Here is a 16,924-nt window from a genome sequence, read left to right as displayed (position 1 = left end):
TTTTACAGGTTGACCTTGAATTATTTTAGTATAATCTGTATTTAATATATTGAGAGGTATTCCCTACCTCCTGGGCTTTTTATTGAAATAGCAAAATGTTTTCTTTCCAAAGACACCTAGAGTCCATCTAATCATGTAAGTCTACGTCTAGGATTGACTCACTAATGTAGTGGTATATCTCGGTCACGAAGAGAAAAGGCTAAGATATGACATGGAAAAAGTAGCATATTAAAAATCACCAGGCATTTCTAGAGAAGGAAGTTCATAACAGATTAAAAAAACACAAGCACAAAGAGAAAACTGAAAGCATATTAACATATGGAGCATGGATGTCCAAAGCAACTCAAATGGGAAAAACTGAATTTGATTTGTTCATAGCATTCAGTCATCATAAACTATGGGATGACACTATTATGCCGTAGGAGATTTTGATATCAGAAATCCTATGTGATATTTTTGTTTATTTAGTGATCTTCACTACTAGACACAACTAATTTTTCAAATATGGATATCACTGAGAAGAGTCACATCAGATACTTACATAAGGCAAAAGACTGGGTTCACTGTTCACTCCACAGATACTGATCAAGAAGTGCAAAATTATTTTCAGATTTTTTGGCCAGCTGTCTGCCAAAGTAGTCCAAACATTTTCTATCTCTGACCAAGCCACTTCATCACCATACTAGAAAACAAAATTAATATCTCTCCTGAAAGATCCAATAGAAAACGCTGTATTTGAAAATGGTTTGTATTGACCAAGTGGAACAGGGACTAGAAAAGGAGACATAAATCCCATAGGAAGCTGTTATGTTTTAACATTCTGGAATGAAGCTTTCACATACGGTCATTTTCATAAACACATTCTAGAAGGAAGTAATTATTATCAGAATGATATACTATAAGCAGGAAGCGTGTGCATGTGTGTGTGTACATATATATGTATATATATGTGCTATCTATATTTAGCAGAGACAGTATCTCCCAGTTGCTAGCAATCTTGAATAAAATTCCATGGACCACAGGCTGCCAAGAGGCTTTAATGTGCAGCTTAAAAGATGATCTCTCATCAGTATGATTCAAAGATATAAAGAAGCGGTAGGAGCACGGCAAGTGACCAATACTGTTTGTCTGTTGGAAGTTGCTATGACAGAAAGGACAAATTGTCAATCACCCAAAAGTAAAAAGATTTGTTCTAAAACTCCACTTCAACTTTTTGAGATTATAGTTACAGAGGAGAGTGGGTATTATCTATTCAGCTAGACATCTACATCATAAAGCAAAAGTTTTGAGTCTTCACGAGATTTATTCAAGTTAACCCTTACTGTAACATTTATCTAACATATTATGTATTTGTCTTAATATTACCCACAGAACTATCCAGTACGGTTTGGGTATATATAAGCAAGCCAACAAAATCGAATAACTATTAATAAAAGTTTGCTATTTGGTAACACAGTATCTCTGAACAGTACTTCCTTCCATCCTAAACAGAAAAATCCACTGCAACAGGGAATATTAAGTAATTAGTTTTACCTTTGCAGTCATATACATCAGATTGTTCAAAACCATAGCAGTAGCTTGTGGTGATCCCCAGCCTTCCCCTCGTAGCCAGCGTCTACTGTTCACCATTATTTCCCTATCTTTCAAAGAATCTTCTTCATCTTCATCTTGCCGACGAATGGTTGGCAAAGGTTTCAAGTCTACCAACTCAATATTGTTCATCCATGGTAGCAGATAATGCAGCATCACCTGTCTCCCGGCCGGGTGAGCTGTTTGGATCCTCTGGCTTACTTCTGCCATTCAAAAATTAGGTACATACATAAAAATGCAAATCAATAAGTATGGTAATAATAACAACAGTAACAACAACCACAAATCCAGTATATCATACTAATATACAGTAATGCTGTTACTGACAATTCTTTTTTTTGACTGACTAGTGCCATTTCATAATGACGATCTGTGGTCTTCAGTAGAGATAATTAAAGACTTTTTGCTGACAAACAATATATTGAAGAAACAAAATTAGTATATACACATATATACCAATACAGATATACACAAACACGTACAACATTGTGCACACCAACACACAAAGGTGAACGCTTCAGATTCTAATTATTCTGTTAATTGTGAATTGCTGAAATTTCTGATCAAGTAAACTTGACATAATGTCCCTCCATTTTACATTTGTCTCATATCAAACAATTCTTGTGAAACACAAGCTTGTATTCTTCTATTGGGAGCTTTCCATTGAAAATAGAAAATAAAATCCAAGTAATATTTGCCAGTATCACTTCTGTGGAGAGAAGGGTGCAAGAAGTGCTTTCAGTGCAAGAAAAGGACCATGAGGAAGTTATCACGCATTGCATGCTACAATCTTGCAGTGATTACCATGGCAAACCAGGTTGATGAGCATGGTTACAGCACTGCCTATATGCTCCTTCACTAGCAAATGTCATATAATCAGCAAGTGGGAAATCACCATGTGGGAAAAATACTTGGTAAAATGCTCTTTTGTGAAGCTCTTTTGTGAACAGGAAGTTTAAACATCTAGAGCGAAATTCCTCTACTTGAGATACCACTTAAGAGTGAACTGAAAATATAGAATCTGAGCTTTAATTTTGTATGTGTGTAGCAATTTTGGCACAAAAACCGTGGAAAAAAAGAACTTTAAAAATTCTCTTCCTTACATTAGCCCTAGTATTTCCTCTAATTGATAATGAGAGGTTATTATTCTGTGACTGCTTAAAATGCTAGAGAATAACACTTTCTAAGCAGTATAGAGTAATATAAGAAAACACTAGAAACAACAGCAGAAGAAAGAATTTTGAAAAGCAATTGTAAGTTATTTCTCTAATACATGGTTTTTCATGGCTCTTAACAAGACTGTAAAACTAACTTTATTCACTTCTGTTTCTTCTTGAATATGTTGTATTTCAAATATGAGCAAACAAAGACTGTCAGGCAGAAATTGAGTTTTCTCCACCCATTATGAAGACGTAATATTGTGGTTCTGATTTCAGTGAATTACATACAAATAAATTTTTGAAAAACAAGAACTACAGATTTTTTAAATGCTTTTGTCATGATGAACTTTTTTACCATACCTGAGAAGATAGCAAGAGTTAGTTCTGGATAAGTCCTTGCTAATTCTTCTGACAGCTGATAATACGATACAGAATATAGATGCGGTAAAGGAGAAGGCTGACCCAAAACCCCATCCGTCCTCTGAACTTCCAGTTTGTGAGCATAACGGAACATCTTTGGTTCCAAGATCTACAACAATATTGTTCAGAATTTGAAATTACTTACAGAGCTTTAATGGAAGTTTTTATACAAAATTACTTTAGAGTTTTAATAGAAAACTTTATATGAAATTGCTTTTTAAATATTATATCCATATATCTACTATCATTTAATGCTTATCTAGATAAATATCCATACATCTATCATATTCACATATAGTGTGTAATTCCATAGAAGCCTAGCTAAGACTTGTTCCATTTGACAAGCAAGTCTCTAGTGATCATTTTCAGAAATCTTTTTCATAATACTGTATGAAAGGTACATTTTTCTATAACAAAGTTTAAAACACTATTGAACACTTGCATTTCCAAACAATACTAATTTTTCCTCATAAACATGGATAGAAGCAATGTAATCTTGGATGCGGCAAAGACACAGCAAGAGGTGAAAGCATTTCAACATTGTTTAAATTAGTTTTTGGTCCATCTTCAGCAGTGGTGTTCACTTGAGAAGAAAGGTGGGACTGAAAGGGGGGGTGATGTCAGTGCAGACATCAATAGAGGCATGTCTTCAATGGAAGCTTTATTCTTGAATTTAGCTGACAAGGACCTTGCCTCTCCTTGAGGTGCTCTTGGAAAGGCAGAGCTACGTGGCACTCTGTTATATACACTCTGCCAAATTAGAAAAATCTTCATTTCAGTATTACATCCTGAAAATGCAGATAATCTGAAAATACAAGTCTTGAATGCTCAGTCCATGAAAACAGACATACTTCCACTGAAGTCAAGTTATGCCAGGCAAGGATCTGGCCTAAAGTATTTATTAAAAATAAAGGAAAAAATACATTGCATTTAATTACTGAAAGGATAGCCAAAATAATACCAGAAATAGCTTTCTTAAATACACAGGGAAAATTCTTTTTCAAGATATAAAGTATTTTAAAATCAAAGTTAGCTTACAAACCTGTAATAGTTGCATAGCAACTTCATAGATAGCCCTAGTAGAATCAGCTGCTTTAAACAGTATCAGATTAAGGAGGGTCACTGTATCACACTGGTAATCCCTAGGGAAAAATTGCAAGTGTTAAATAAAATTACATTCGACTTTTTAAAATATGAAGGTATTCAGTGAAGTTTAATTCATAGGGGATACGATATGGAATAACATAGCAACCTTCTGAAAAGTTTCTGTAGTAACACATACACACAAACAGGGGTGACTTTGAAAACAAACACTTAAAACGAAAGTTTCAGAAGCCTCTGTAGTACCTGTTTTGAAACACACTGGCTATGGCTTTAAAACAGCCAGCTGCTACCCTCTTGGAACCTGTGTAACACCGGTCTACAGCCCAGTACATGAGGTTACTCTGGTCAGGGTTGAGCTCCAAGAGCAGCATAACTGCCTCACAACCTAACTGATGAACCTGTATTTCAGAAATGAAAAGTAAAAAGTAAAGGATAACTTACAAAAATGGCATAAAACAAAGAAAACACTGATATTTTAAAGCAAAAAACAGGCAACATACAAAATTTGTTTTTAACTAAAAATAATTAGACCACGGTTTCAAAGAAAAGCAGATAATTCTATTAAATTGCTTAATATTCAAGTCGTACACACAGTCTCAAATTATCAAAGCAAATACCTACATAGCACTACTAATTTTATTCTCATTTCCAAGTCTACCTTGCTATTATTTACTATTTTAACTGGTCTTGCTGTAACCTGAACACTGACCTGAAAGCACTAGATATAGAAAAACATTTAAATATATAGAAGAATTACAATGGCATACAAGCAACAGAGCTATGTAGAAACTTGCATGCTCCCTTGAATCTTCATAGCCCTCTGGAGCAGCAATCAAGTATTTCTGTGCAGTCATAGCGTTAGTACAATGGAGGCCTTATCTTTCAGATGTAAAGCTTACCTTACAATTTAGATGGTAAAGGCTGGTCTTCACAGTTCCATAGAACTTCCAACAGACCCTACAGTCTCACAGAGTTCATGTTCAAAATCTTGACTCCTTTAACCTTCTAAAAAGCCTACTTATTACTGCTACTTAACCTAGCTGATTAGCCTAGAAATAGTATACAGTTTGTCTAACTCCTTGTCCTTCCCTCTTAAATTTTGTTCTGTCTGCTCTTAGACTGTGATTAGGAACTGCCTCCCTCATGTGGTTAATGCACGTATCAAAGACAGTACAAAGACATGCTTTAGGCTAAAACAGCTTTGAGCTTAATTCAGTCTACGGCATTTGGGCCAATTTGACCTCACATCTCATTACAGCATATATTGAAGACACTGACAGCTGTAAACCAATGTTGACGTTGTCTGTATTACCTTTTTATCCTGGGAATCCAAAATATTATCCAGCCATTTGTATAAATAGCCATCAGATGAGAGCCCCACATTATCTGCAACAGGGCCACAACACAGTACAGCAGACATAGCCTTCAGAAAGCAATTGAAAAACACCACATTTTAATAATTCAGGTATGGCAATTGTATTTGATCAAGCCCATTAAAATATCAAAAACTTCTATTCAGACAAGGGAGGAAGAGCAAGGCTAAAAAACTCTCTGTTTCATATCTTATTCAAGAAATGAAGTAATCAAATCCTATTGTTCTGAACTCCCCCACACAAGAAATTGTCTATATGGAAAAGTAACAGTAAGAGGTGGCATGACAATTTGGTTGTTAATGCACTTTTACATGAAAGGCAATCTCCTTAGGCAAATGATGAGTAAAGTCACGGGAAGTGAATACTTAGTTGTAATTTTAAGAAATTCCTGTAAGAAGTGCAATAGGTCACATTATAGAAAAGGCCAAAATGTCAAAAATAGGCATGTAGGTAGAACAGAAAAAGAACTAAGTCATGAATGACAACAAGGATGTGAAAACCACCCCCAAGAAGTCCGTATGTTAAATCTTCATTAGAAAAGTCAGTATAAGAATCTACTTCCAAAATTCATAAAGTGCTAAAATACCTTCAATGCACAGTATTGGTGTCTGTTTATTTGCATGTTCCTATCACTGTATCTGTCCAGGGGAGTAAACATGATACTAAAAGGACCTGCCCAATGACTGAACAACATAAATAGACTGTGGCGTAGACTCTGCTGCGGAAAGACACTTCTTCTCTGGTGTACTGTAAGGAGAGTACACACAGTTAGACCCACTTTTCTTGTATTTTTTGTAAATGAAGTACATAAAACAGAAACAGACAAAAAATGAATATAAAAGAAAAAGTTAATGTAAAGACAAAATAATAGCTGGATATGTGCTTACTATAGTCCCACTTAATGCCACTGCTATACAAGAACAAGTTATACCAACACAGTATTTATTAGTCTACCAAATTTAAACGCACTGCTAATCAACAAGACTTCTGTGAAACAAGAAAAATACTTGCATGATAGTACTAAAAACCCTCTGAAAAACTCACATTGCTAAACTTGTATTCAAAACTGATGGTATAAGCTATTTTTATGAAAGTATGCTGAAACTTCAGAGAAAAAAGTGCTTGAAGTTTTTTTTTCTTTTTCATTTACTGCATAATAAAGCAAGTCTTCAGAGATTATTGAAGGATTTTTTGTTTTGTTTTGTTCTTTCACATACCTGGAACATTCTGAATGATATTTGCCACTAAGGCACTAAAATGGCACCGGATATCTTTCAGTGTATCAGAATCCTTTTCATTCTCTGCTTCTAGGAGTTGTCTTGTTAGATCAACATACTCCAGTAAAGTGTTGTTGAGGGAATGTGTTTCATTATCAAGGCCACCACTTGCACTTAAAAATAAAAATTCCAATAGTATATCAATACATACTATAGTTTTTAAAAGCAATGTTTATTTTTCATTAAAAAAAAAAACTGTATAATTGCAAATATTTAATTAGGAGTCATTTCTTGACCCAATTTCTGTTCCCTTGTTAAATAGAAAGCTCCAGTAAAAGCAAAACTAATAATCAAGCCTCATACTATCACTCATCCTTCCACAGAATTAGTTTCTTATATTGGGGTCAAGTGTTACAGAAAGAAAATTTGTAAACCACAAAAAATGATTAATACTACTCGACTATGAACATCTATATTATGCATTGACTCTTAGAAGTCAGGCAAGATATTCAGTGTGTCATGACATACTATTGCCTAGAAACAGAGGACAGCAATTTATTCATTTTGTGTGCGATCATTTCCCATTTTCATTGCTTAGGCATCTGAATAGATGTCAATACTAAACAAAATATGGAGCTTAAAGTCTGCATGTGATTCAGACCTGCCCTCATTTGAAAAACAACTGTTAGAAGAGCGAATCCTTTCTCCTCAGCACCCTCCACCCTTCTTCCACAATTGTATCCCAGACAACTGGAAAGCATGCCTGGCACAACAAATGGAAGATGAGGGGGTTTATGGCAGCCCTTAATTGCAGGTTAGCTGCTGCCACAGAGCTAGGCTAGCCTCAGAGAGCAGTCACCAGCTGAGAAGAGAAGCAAGGTCATCAAAGTTCTAGAGCGCAGACTGCGGTTAAGAGATATTTTATATATGCTAAATAAACACCAGTGAGTACCTTAAAAGCTAAGAAGCAAGAATCCAATTTTAACTGTTGGACTCTGAAAAATCAGCATGCAGAAAGGACAACAGATCTGATATGCATTCAAGCAGTCAATGTTTCCGATACAGCACTCTAACATTTTGTAGTAGCTTGCTTAAAGATTGAGAACTTCACATTGATTATATCAATGAAGTTGACAAATGATGTTTAAGTGTCATTGTCTAACAGAATGAGAGAAGCAAGCCTCATCATCTCCTAGCATGTTTGCTCTTTTACAATTCCACTCACATATAAAAAAAATTTGCAAGATTTGTAAAATTTTAAGTCTTCTTTTAAACAATCACTACATAAGTTAGATAAATTGAGATAAAACCCAACACAGTTAACATTCTACCTCCCTCAAAAAGGAAGAAGTCCAATATTAATGAGCAGTAAACTTCTTTGCATAGGAGACAGCAACTAGCATCAGGACACCAGGTGACAAAGAGTTCCAGATACATTATATATTTCCAGCATAGGCTCTCTGTTGTAAGACCAGTTGTAACCTGCATTTGTTAGTGATTCAGATAAATGGTGCTATGCTGAAGCACACACAAAAAGGAAGATGACACACTGCCTGTTCAAAGCAGCATCCCAGCAAATATTAGCATTTTAAATAAAACGTAGACTATAGCAGCAAAGTGGATGGGGGAGTGAGGGATTAGAAAGCTAGCAAACATAAATTCTGAGTTTTATAAAACTGTCTATTTCTGTATCTTTGTATACTGAAACTTGACGAAGAATTTTGCACGCTTTTTTCATTGGGTCCTAAGAATACCAGTAACTTAATTCAGAAGTATAAAAAATGTCTTCTCTTCAGTGCTGCCCCACCTGTGACTAATGACACCAGCATCTGCCAGCAGTTCAAATATTCGTACTAGCTGTACTCGCAAAATATCTCGACGCCTGCGCCGCTTCATGTTCTAGTCAACAAGAAGAAACAAAATGAAATGAAGCAGAGGAAAAACTAACTGTAAAAACAGCATAGCATATAGAAGCGTTACTATATCTGTGCTACAACTGGCATCAATTATCAGGATGTCCAAATTTTAAAGCAGTTACCAAAATTACATATCAATTTTAACAGATCACAGAGTGAAAAAAAATTAATCCCTGCTGTAACTCCAAGATATATTAGGCTTGCTATTACATATATTATTAAAATAATATACTTTCTACTTTATCATGCTTGTCTATGGCAAAGTATGACATATAAGCTGATAAACTCAAGTACACATGTCAATCTTTCCACAAATGTGCATGCAAGACTGACAAAACACACTATAGCCCAGCCACATTTTGAAATGAACGTGATATTTCCATCATCTGTACTTAATTACAAATTTACTACTAACAAAAACGTGACAGTTACTTCAAAAAAATACTGGCTAATCATCCTTTAATTTGTGTTTGTTCAGATACTGTTTCTATGGATATCTACTGAGGTTTCTAAACTCTACTATAAAACCTACACTCTCTATCATAAAGTTTTTAGAGTGTGACTATAGCCAGGTGAGCTTAGGGTTCACACAGACATTTCCATTTAAAATAAATTAATGAATTTGTTGACTCTGTAACAGAGATCATTATGTCTTATGTAATAGTAATTGTGGGCATGTTACTAAACTGAGAAAGGTTATAGTAATTTTTTAATCACTTAAAACCACTTTGAGAAAGGAACATTAAGCAGAGCTCACACAAAACAACACTCTTCTAATGTAAACACTTCATGATAATTTAAAAAATTGTGGAATATTACTTTTTTATCTGCTACACTGACAATTTTTAGGTGCAAAATTAAAGAACAATATAATTAACATTTCTTTATTACCATTTGTGAAAAGAGTTAAAATAGGGTATTGAATATAGCAAAAACATCTAATTACCTCTGGCCTTCTTTCAAGTGCTTCCTTAATTATAGGATGTAATTCTTCTATTAGTTCCCTGAAAAAATATAAATAAACAAACAAATAAAAAGGATAAAAAACAATCACTAAATAATGTCTCAATTGAAAGATGTTTCACAGCAACTAGTGTTATAACTTAAACACCCTCTGTTTTTTCTTCTTTGACAGTAGCTTTGTGAAATAGACCAGCATTTACAAGAAGATGCTTCCTAGTAAGTGATTTTCCTAATTTAAAGACTGGATGCCTCAATAATTACCATTAAATTGCCATTTATCAAGTATTATGGCATATTTGTATCAGAAATACTGTTTATTTTCATATTCAGGGTTTAGCAAAGCCTTACGGTGCAAATAGATTTCATTAGAAAAAAGGGATGTTGGCAATTTATCATGTTACATTCTTTGAGCTGTCATGATGCATTTATAGTTGTTAATAAACATTGTTTTTTTAAGGCCAATAATAATATGCCAACAGCAGTTAGATTAGTCTGAATGAAAACTGAAAAGCAACATGCTTTGAAGCTGTGGACACATTCCCAACTTGCTCTGAAGCTCCCACATTCTTTATTATTACTCAGTTCCTTCTACTAAATTGGGAATGTTTTATAATTCCAAAAAGGGGGCAGGGGCAAGAGAACAGTAGTAGTGTGAATCTATGCAGACAAGATGGTAAGGTAAAAACATACTATTTTTACTTCAGTATTTGTTAGCCAAGTAACTAGCTCCTCCACTTTAGCTTTGCTGGAGTATGACCCAGGTGTTTTTCTACCTCCTGCACTGTTCTAATATAGATGTATAAAAAGCATAAACACACAACCACTTGAACAGTTTTTCCAGCAAATGGCTGACTCCTCTGCTATCCCCTTCAAAGGTGCTCTTTCAGAAAATGGCTTAAGGTGATTATGAAGTTTCATAAACTTTTGCTGTATACTCAGTTACAAGACAGGTATGCATCATTGTGGATCAGTTTATACTTCTTTTCAAAATCAAGGTAGAAAAGAATTTGGAAGAAGCTTTTTTTTTTTTTTTTTTTTTTTTTTTTTTTTTTTAAAGAAAGCATAGTAACGGGTCAGCTTTCAAAGAAGAGCGCTGATGTGATCAGTACCCGGGAATGACAGAAGAAAATGAATATTCTAGCAACAGTTTAAATGTACTGCAAATAATCCATAATGAAAGTAACTCCCAAGTAACGCATACAAAATGGGGAGGAATGGTGGTGGTGGTGGGGAAACAGCAGAGAACTTCAATGCGTTTGGAAAGGCTCCGGTGCGAGTGTGTACACTGGACTGAGAGAAAAAAGCAGGTCATCTGAAATGAAGCATGGAATTCAGAATAACAGATTTAGAAGACTAATGACAATCATATCTACTTTTTTTTTTTTATTATTGCTGAATGAATTGTTTCTAATTCAGAGAACAAGGATTTCTGGTGAAATCCTTTCTCGATTCTAGCTTTGTACAGCACAATTATGATTTAAACTGTTCAGCAAATCTTTGGGGTCATGGGACAAAGCGTGGCTTGACTCCTGGCGTGAGAATAAAGTCAGGTGTGATATACAATAGAAAGATTACCAAAGGAGTAAAATAAAACACTAACTGAGGCCTCGCACAAAAACAGTTTCAAACACATCTTTGACTCTTCGCTTGCAATAATGTGGGAGAACAGTGACTGCAGAAAAGAAATATCTGATTCAAAACTCAGAGTGCTAGTGATTCCCAGATTCTCCTTGCAGAAGCAGAACTGATTGCACTTCAGCACTATAACACGCAGCTAAAATCACAACTTCGTAACTCTCCAGTGTAAGAGGTTGGTCACTGTCAGAGAACAGCTGATACGGAGCACTGGCCCTTCCAGCAGATTTTCTTCCCCTCAGATATTGTCCTGCCTCCTCCTCCATAGGGAGGGAGCGGTGAGCTCAGGACAGTGGCAGAGTATGCCCTTGGAAACTCATGGCTCCCTGGCACAGAAGCACTGAGCCACTTTTTCACATCAGGGCATTTGTAACACGCCTTGATAGCACAGTATGTTAAGATCTGAAGAAAAGCACACTTCAGTTGAGGCAGGGATGCCATGAAGACTAGACAGATCATTTTCAATTCTGCATTTATATAAATGCTCATCACAATAAGGCAATCAAAAGTTTGAATTAAGAGCCAAATCCAAATACACTGAATAGGATCTATGAAATTAAATTGACAGTCAGGACAGGTGATTTGGCATAGATTTAATTCTACAATAGGTCAGTTACCAGCACCCAAAATAATCCATATGGACTTGTCACCTATGCAACGTATGAGAAAGATGCATTAGTTACAGAGCATTAGGAACCTTATTCAGAAAAATGAAATAGAGCCAAGAACTTCAGTGGCTTCAGTACTGGTCAGGAAACAGTTGTAACTAGTATTTTTTATCTGAAATCTCTTTTTAGAGTAAATTATCATGAATCTCATACCCACCACATGCTTAGTAATGTATGTTTGTTGGTGATAGCAATAAGAAGGGCTTAGTAACTTTAGAAATATGATTATAATTAACATTTCAAATGTTAATACTCCACAGTCTGCTCTTTCATATAAGACAGCCTTTAATATCAATAAAAGCCAGCTGTTTAGCATTTGAACTAACATTTTTTTCTTTCTTACTTGCATACTAACTATGACACTTCCCCCTTGTTCTGCTTATACAGACATAACCTCTACATAAAATTATTTTGACCTCTAATAATCTTTGTCACAAAATTAAATGCTAGAAAAGACAATAGTAGACAGTTTTCACTGCTTTATTTTTTTAATGCTTAAAAAAAAAATTAAAAACCTTTTCCTGAGCTCTGGTTCCCCAACTTCATAATCAACTAGCATAAAAAACAGATGAAATGCAACAATTACCTAAATGCTCCTGGGTTGGTCCTGCCAAGTCCCAGCACAAGGGATTCTGTAATTTCCATGCTCTCAGAGCGCATCATTGGGACTATGTGCTTAAACAAGGAAGAAGGGGATGGAATGCCAATGATCTAACAATAAAACCAGAATAAAACAGAATGAAGTACTTACATAACACTGAGGTAGTGACATTAAAGCATTTTCTCTAATTTTGCAGCCTTTACACAATGAACAGTAACTTGAAACACTCGTAATAAAAATGAAGTTTTTGATCTTTGACAAGAAAACCTTTTTCTGCAATAGTAAATCAGTATTTTCTTCTTCTTCATTTTCTGTATTGAATTTCCATCTTCAGATCACAATGAATGTCTCAATACAATAAACAGATGTGAAATTTAAAATGGAGAGAAGCTAATCCCTTGCACAAAGGGCAATTATAAAAGCCAGGACAGTAGAGTTCCATTACAACTTATGGACCTGGTCATGGTTATGGATCATGAAGATCTTACAGGCAAAGGAAAAATACTGAAAGAGTCAGGAAACACTAAACAAGTGACTACTTTAAATTATCATCAGAAATGACTGCAAATTAATTATTTATTTACAATTACATACAACACAGCAGGAATGAAAGTTCTGACTTTCCAATTTTGAATTTTAACTTGCAATAAGATTAATGAGATGGAATTGAGGAATTTTGTGGTTACTCTACCCTTACATGCTTGGCTTTGATAGTGGCCACAGAGAAGATTGGACCTAACAAACATTTTCTGGCAAAAATAATTCCTACTTGACTGGATGAGGCACAAGTATTACCAAAACCAAATGACAACTACAAAAGCATTGCATTTTCTCAATATCCTTCCACTTCCACTGAAGCATCAGTGCTCCTATCAGAATTCAGAAAGATACATTTATGCTAGAAATATTATGATTACATGTAGTATCACAGAAATTGCATTCTCTATGTATCAATATTATGCATGCATATTAATCACATGCACATGTTAATATATCCTGGTAATAATACATGTTAAAATTTAAATGTATATTAATATGTAAATATAAAATGTATAAAATTAAATGTAGTGTCAAAAATCATGTAAGACGACTCCTTTGGAGTACCATTATTCTGTATATTTCTCTCCTGAAATAACTAATTAGACAGACATTACTTGCTTATCTGAAAATTAAATTAACACCAAATGGTCCCCTACACCCAGGTTCTTCTTTTTTTCTTTCATCCACATACTAGGATTGCACAACTTGTATCCAAATTTTAACAATCGTAACAGCAGCCTATTTCCACAGAAAACAGTAGGAAATTTCCCTAAAAATACATCCTCCCACAGAGGACTGAAGGTAACTGTGAATGCCTCAGAAAAATCAGAAGTTAACTGCCTTAGTCTTTGCTGTTTTTTCTCAGTTCGAAAACTTTGGGGGAGTATCTCTTCCCATCAGTAGTAGTTTGCGATCTACTGAGAATTTTTATATGATGTAGTTGAAATATATTAAGTTATATATTAAGAAATATATAAGTCAATTCTTCTCCAAGAGGTGCTGGGGAGGCAGTTAGACAAAACCTTCACAGCCTGCTGAGAAGCACAGCAGCGGATACCTTTGTGTTACTCCACAGTAGAGTCATCTCTGGGAGATTAAAAATGAAATACTTATATAGAGCCCTATAGGGTAGATGTCCAGCTTTGGAGAACATGTTTTTATAGACGTTTCCAAGGCTCTTCTCCAGCCAGAATGTCTTCAAGGCAAGTATAGGAGGGGTTTGGGTTTTTGGGGGGGCGGGGCACGACCTGTTGAAGGAAGGATGCTTTATGCTTTATATGTTTTAGTGTATCCGCTCTCCTTAGAAAGAGAGAACAGACTTCTGGTGTCTCTGTCTCTTCGACTCCATTGCATTGCTCAAAGAGAACAAATTTTCAGTCCGTAATTTCTCAGATGTAGGGAGAGAAACTTCGTAACAACACAACTGGAATAAGCGGCTTCTCATAGAAATCTGCTGCACGGTCCATCACTCACCTTCGGCACCACTGTATCTTCCACACAAAGCTACCAAAGTGAAGTAGTAAACAAAAACAAGTCTGCAGGTGATATGAAGTAAGGCAGACAAAAAACTGCCCACTGTTGGGAAAAATACAAGAAACATAATGCCTGAATAGGCAATTGCCTCAGATACTGAAATTGGAATTACAGAAGGCTGCTGACAGAAAAAAAAAAAAGAAAAAGAAAAAGAAAAAGTAAAACACTTCCCCATTATCATCAGAAAAGACTTTGAGATCGCATTAACATTTTCGTGACATGATTGTTTTTTGCATGAAAGAACATAAGCAGAAAAACTTCTGCAACATAGAGTGGGAAAAGTGAACTGAAACACTATCCTAAACAAAAGCAAGGTAAGTGTATACTATACCATTTTTCACAGAAATTACAGAAGCATCTGAGAACCGGGATATTTATTATAAGCCTTAATTGTTTCTGCTTTTAATAATATATAATTAGAGCTATCTATAGTAAGCAATAGAAGAACCTACTCTTGAATCAATGCTATAACCACTGTCAGGAGTAGACGCCAGCGTCTCAGGAGGGGAACATCTCACAGAGCCTGTGGAGGTGGAGGAGTTTGAAGAAGAAGCTGCACTGCAGCATAGAATCAGGTAGTTTCTCCAGAGCCCAATATAGGAGTCACTGCTTGTAGTAGTATTTACTTTCTTGGCATTGATAGGGCTGCTATAAAAAAAATAAAAAACTCAATGTAGAAAATAAAGCTTACCAGATTTAGCTTTTCCCATTGAATTTATTTTTAAATTATGTATATGCCCTCACTTCTGCAATTGTTAACATGGTAAAGTCTGAGCAAATTATCAGAATAGACTTGTACAGCAATAATGTATGTTTTTATAGACAAATCTGTTGAACTACAATATGGCTGAAAGGCATGAATTAATTAAGCCAGATGATTTCCCTTCCCAGTGGAACTGCTTTAACATTTTATTATATAAAGTTGAATTATACCCATAGAAAATAATAATAGTGCACATTTCACCTTACTGAAACATAATGGCATTACAATGATGATAAATCTCAGAGGAATATTTAGTATATTATATTGTATTTACTTAAGAAATGAACTTACTTTATATCCACCTGTGGGGACAGCAGCTGGAGTCTGGTATAAGCAAATGTCCAAGCATAACTTACAGCTGTTGGGCAGTGTTTTGGGAGATTTTCTTGTTTCATAAAACTTGAGAGGCTTATAATCCATGGATCTTGGCCTTGGGTCACATGTGCAAATATCCATATGTGCGATGGACTGATCACATCAAACTGGTGGCTGATTGGGGAGGAACTCCAGTCAGCCAAAGTTTGTAAATCTATTGAACTGGGGCAGTACAGTAAAGTAGTCTGTGTGTGTAAACAGAACAAGGAAACATTTAATACTCATATATATTGAGTAACAATGTCTTTGCACTGCTATATGTCTAATGAAGTATCAGTGTCAAAAGCACATCTAGCAAATAGATTAACACATTATTTTTACTTAATTTGTGCTGTTTAATAGAAGTTCCTAATATGGGCAGTTATATAAACATGCTATTTGGAAAGAAATTGGATATTAGGAAATAGTAAACTGTAAAAAGCCCTTTCATTTCTGATGACTTATTGTCCCTAAAGGTTCCAGATTCTTAAAATCTTACTCCTGAATTCCATTTCATTTCCTAAAAGTAATATCAGAAGAGTTCCTCCTTGATACTTACAAGTTAATAATAAGCATATATTAAAGAATTTAGCTGCTATTTATTGATATTTATTACAGCTTTCATCATGGAAAAAGGCACCCTGATTGTTAGATGCTGTATAGCCATAGAAGAAGGTAGTAGTCTCTTCTTCAAAGAACTTGTAATCTTATGAGCAAGATGAGGAATATATATATATATGGAGGACATACTGACACAATATTGTTAACAATAAATACAATGGTCTTGGCAGCCTCAGAACATTCCTCAAATTTTATTGTCATTAGGTAGGGACTGGAAGGTGAAAAATGAAGTGGTTTTGCAGGTGTTTATGGGGAAATCCAAAACAGTTGATTAAGTATAGACAAAAGCAGAGTATTTCGGAGAGGAAGGTTTTGTCGACCAGGAGTGTTGTTTTTGTTTTTTTCAATCTTAAAGGCAACAAATTGCTGATGAAGTTGCTATTATCAACCAAGGTGGAAAAAAACTCAGAAATCTATAGGAAAGTAAACATGGTAGACTACTGCAAAGGAAGAGCCTTGTGTGTGA

General features: G+C 35.1%; 1 protein-coding gene across 12 annotated transcripts in view; it reads right to left on the bottom strand.

Annotated features, from left to right (window-relative positions):
- Positions 1-16,924, bottom strand: part of FRYL (FRY like transcription coactivator) — a 183,405-nt gene that overhangs the window by 51,646 nt on the left and 114,835 nt on the right. For 11 of the 12 annotated variants that reach the window (XM_064511175.1, XM_064511176.1, XM_026093726.2 and 8 more), the window contains 13 exons: positions 15,775-16,043; positions 15,173-15,368; positions 12,633-12,757; positions 9,727-9,784; positions 8,672-8,763; positions 6,865-7,037; positions 6,234-6,394; positions 5,587-5,697; positions 4,518-4,672; positions 4,213-4,312; positions 3,111-3,279; positions 1,534-1,793; positions 542-682 (listed from right to left, as the gene is read on the bottom strand). In XM_064511175.1, coding sequence (XP_064367245.1) covers positions 542-682; positions 1,534-1,793; positions 3,111-3,279; positions 4,213-4,312; positions 4,518-4,672; positions 5,587-5,697; positions 6,234-6,394; positions 6,865-7,037; positions 8,672-8,763; positions 9,727-9,784; positions 12,633-12,757; positions 15,173-15,368; positions 15,775-16,043 — 2,010 coding nt within the window. The remainder of the gene's footprint in view (positions 1-541; positions 683-1,533; positions 1,794-3,110; positions 3,280-4,212; positions 4,313-4,517; positions 4,673-5,586; positions 5,698-6,233; positions 6,395-6,864; positions 7,038-8,671; positions 8,764-9,726; positions 9,785-12,632; positions 12,758-15,172; positions 15,369-15,774; positions 16,044-16,924) is intronic. The other variant, XM_026093729.2, reaches the window with a different exon arrangement.

Source organism: Dromaius novaehollandiae, chromosome 4 (genome assembly GCF_036370855.1).
Source record: "Dromaius novaehollandiae isolate bDroNov1 chromosome 4, bDroNov1.hap1, whole genome shotgun sequence".
Taxonomy (NCBI): domain Eukaryota; kingdom Metazoa; phylum Chordata; class Aves; order Casuariiformes; family Dromaiidae; genus Dromaius; species Dromaius novaehollandiae.
This window is presented reverse-complemented; position numbering and strand designations above follow the sequence as displayed.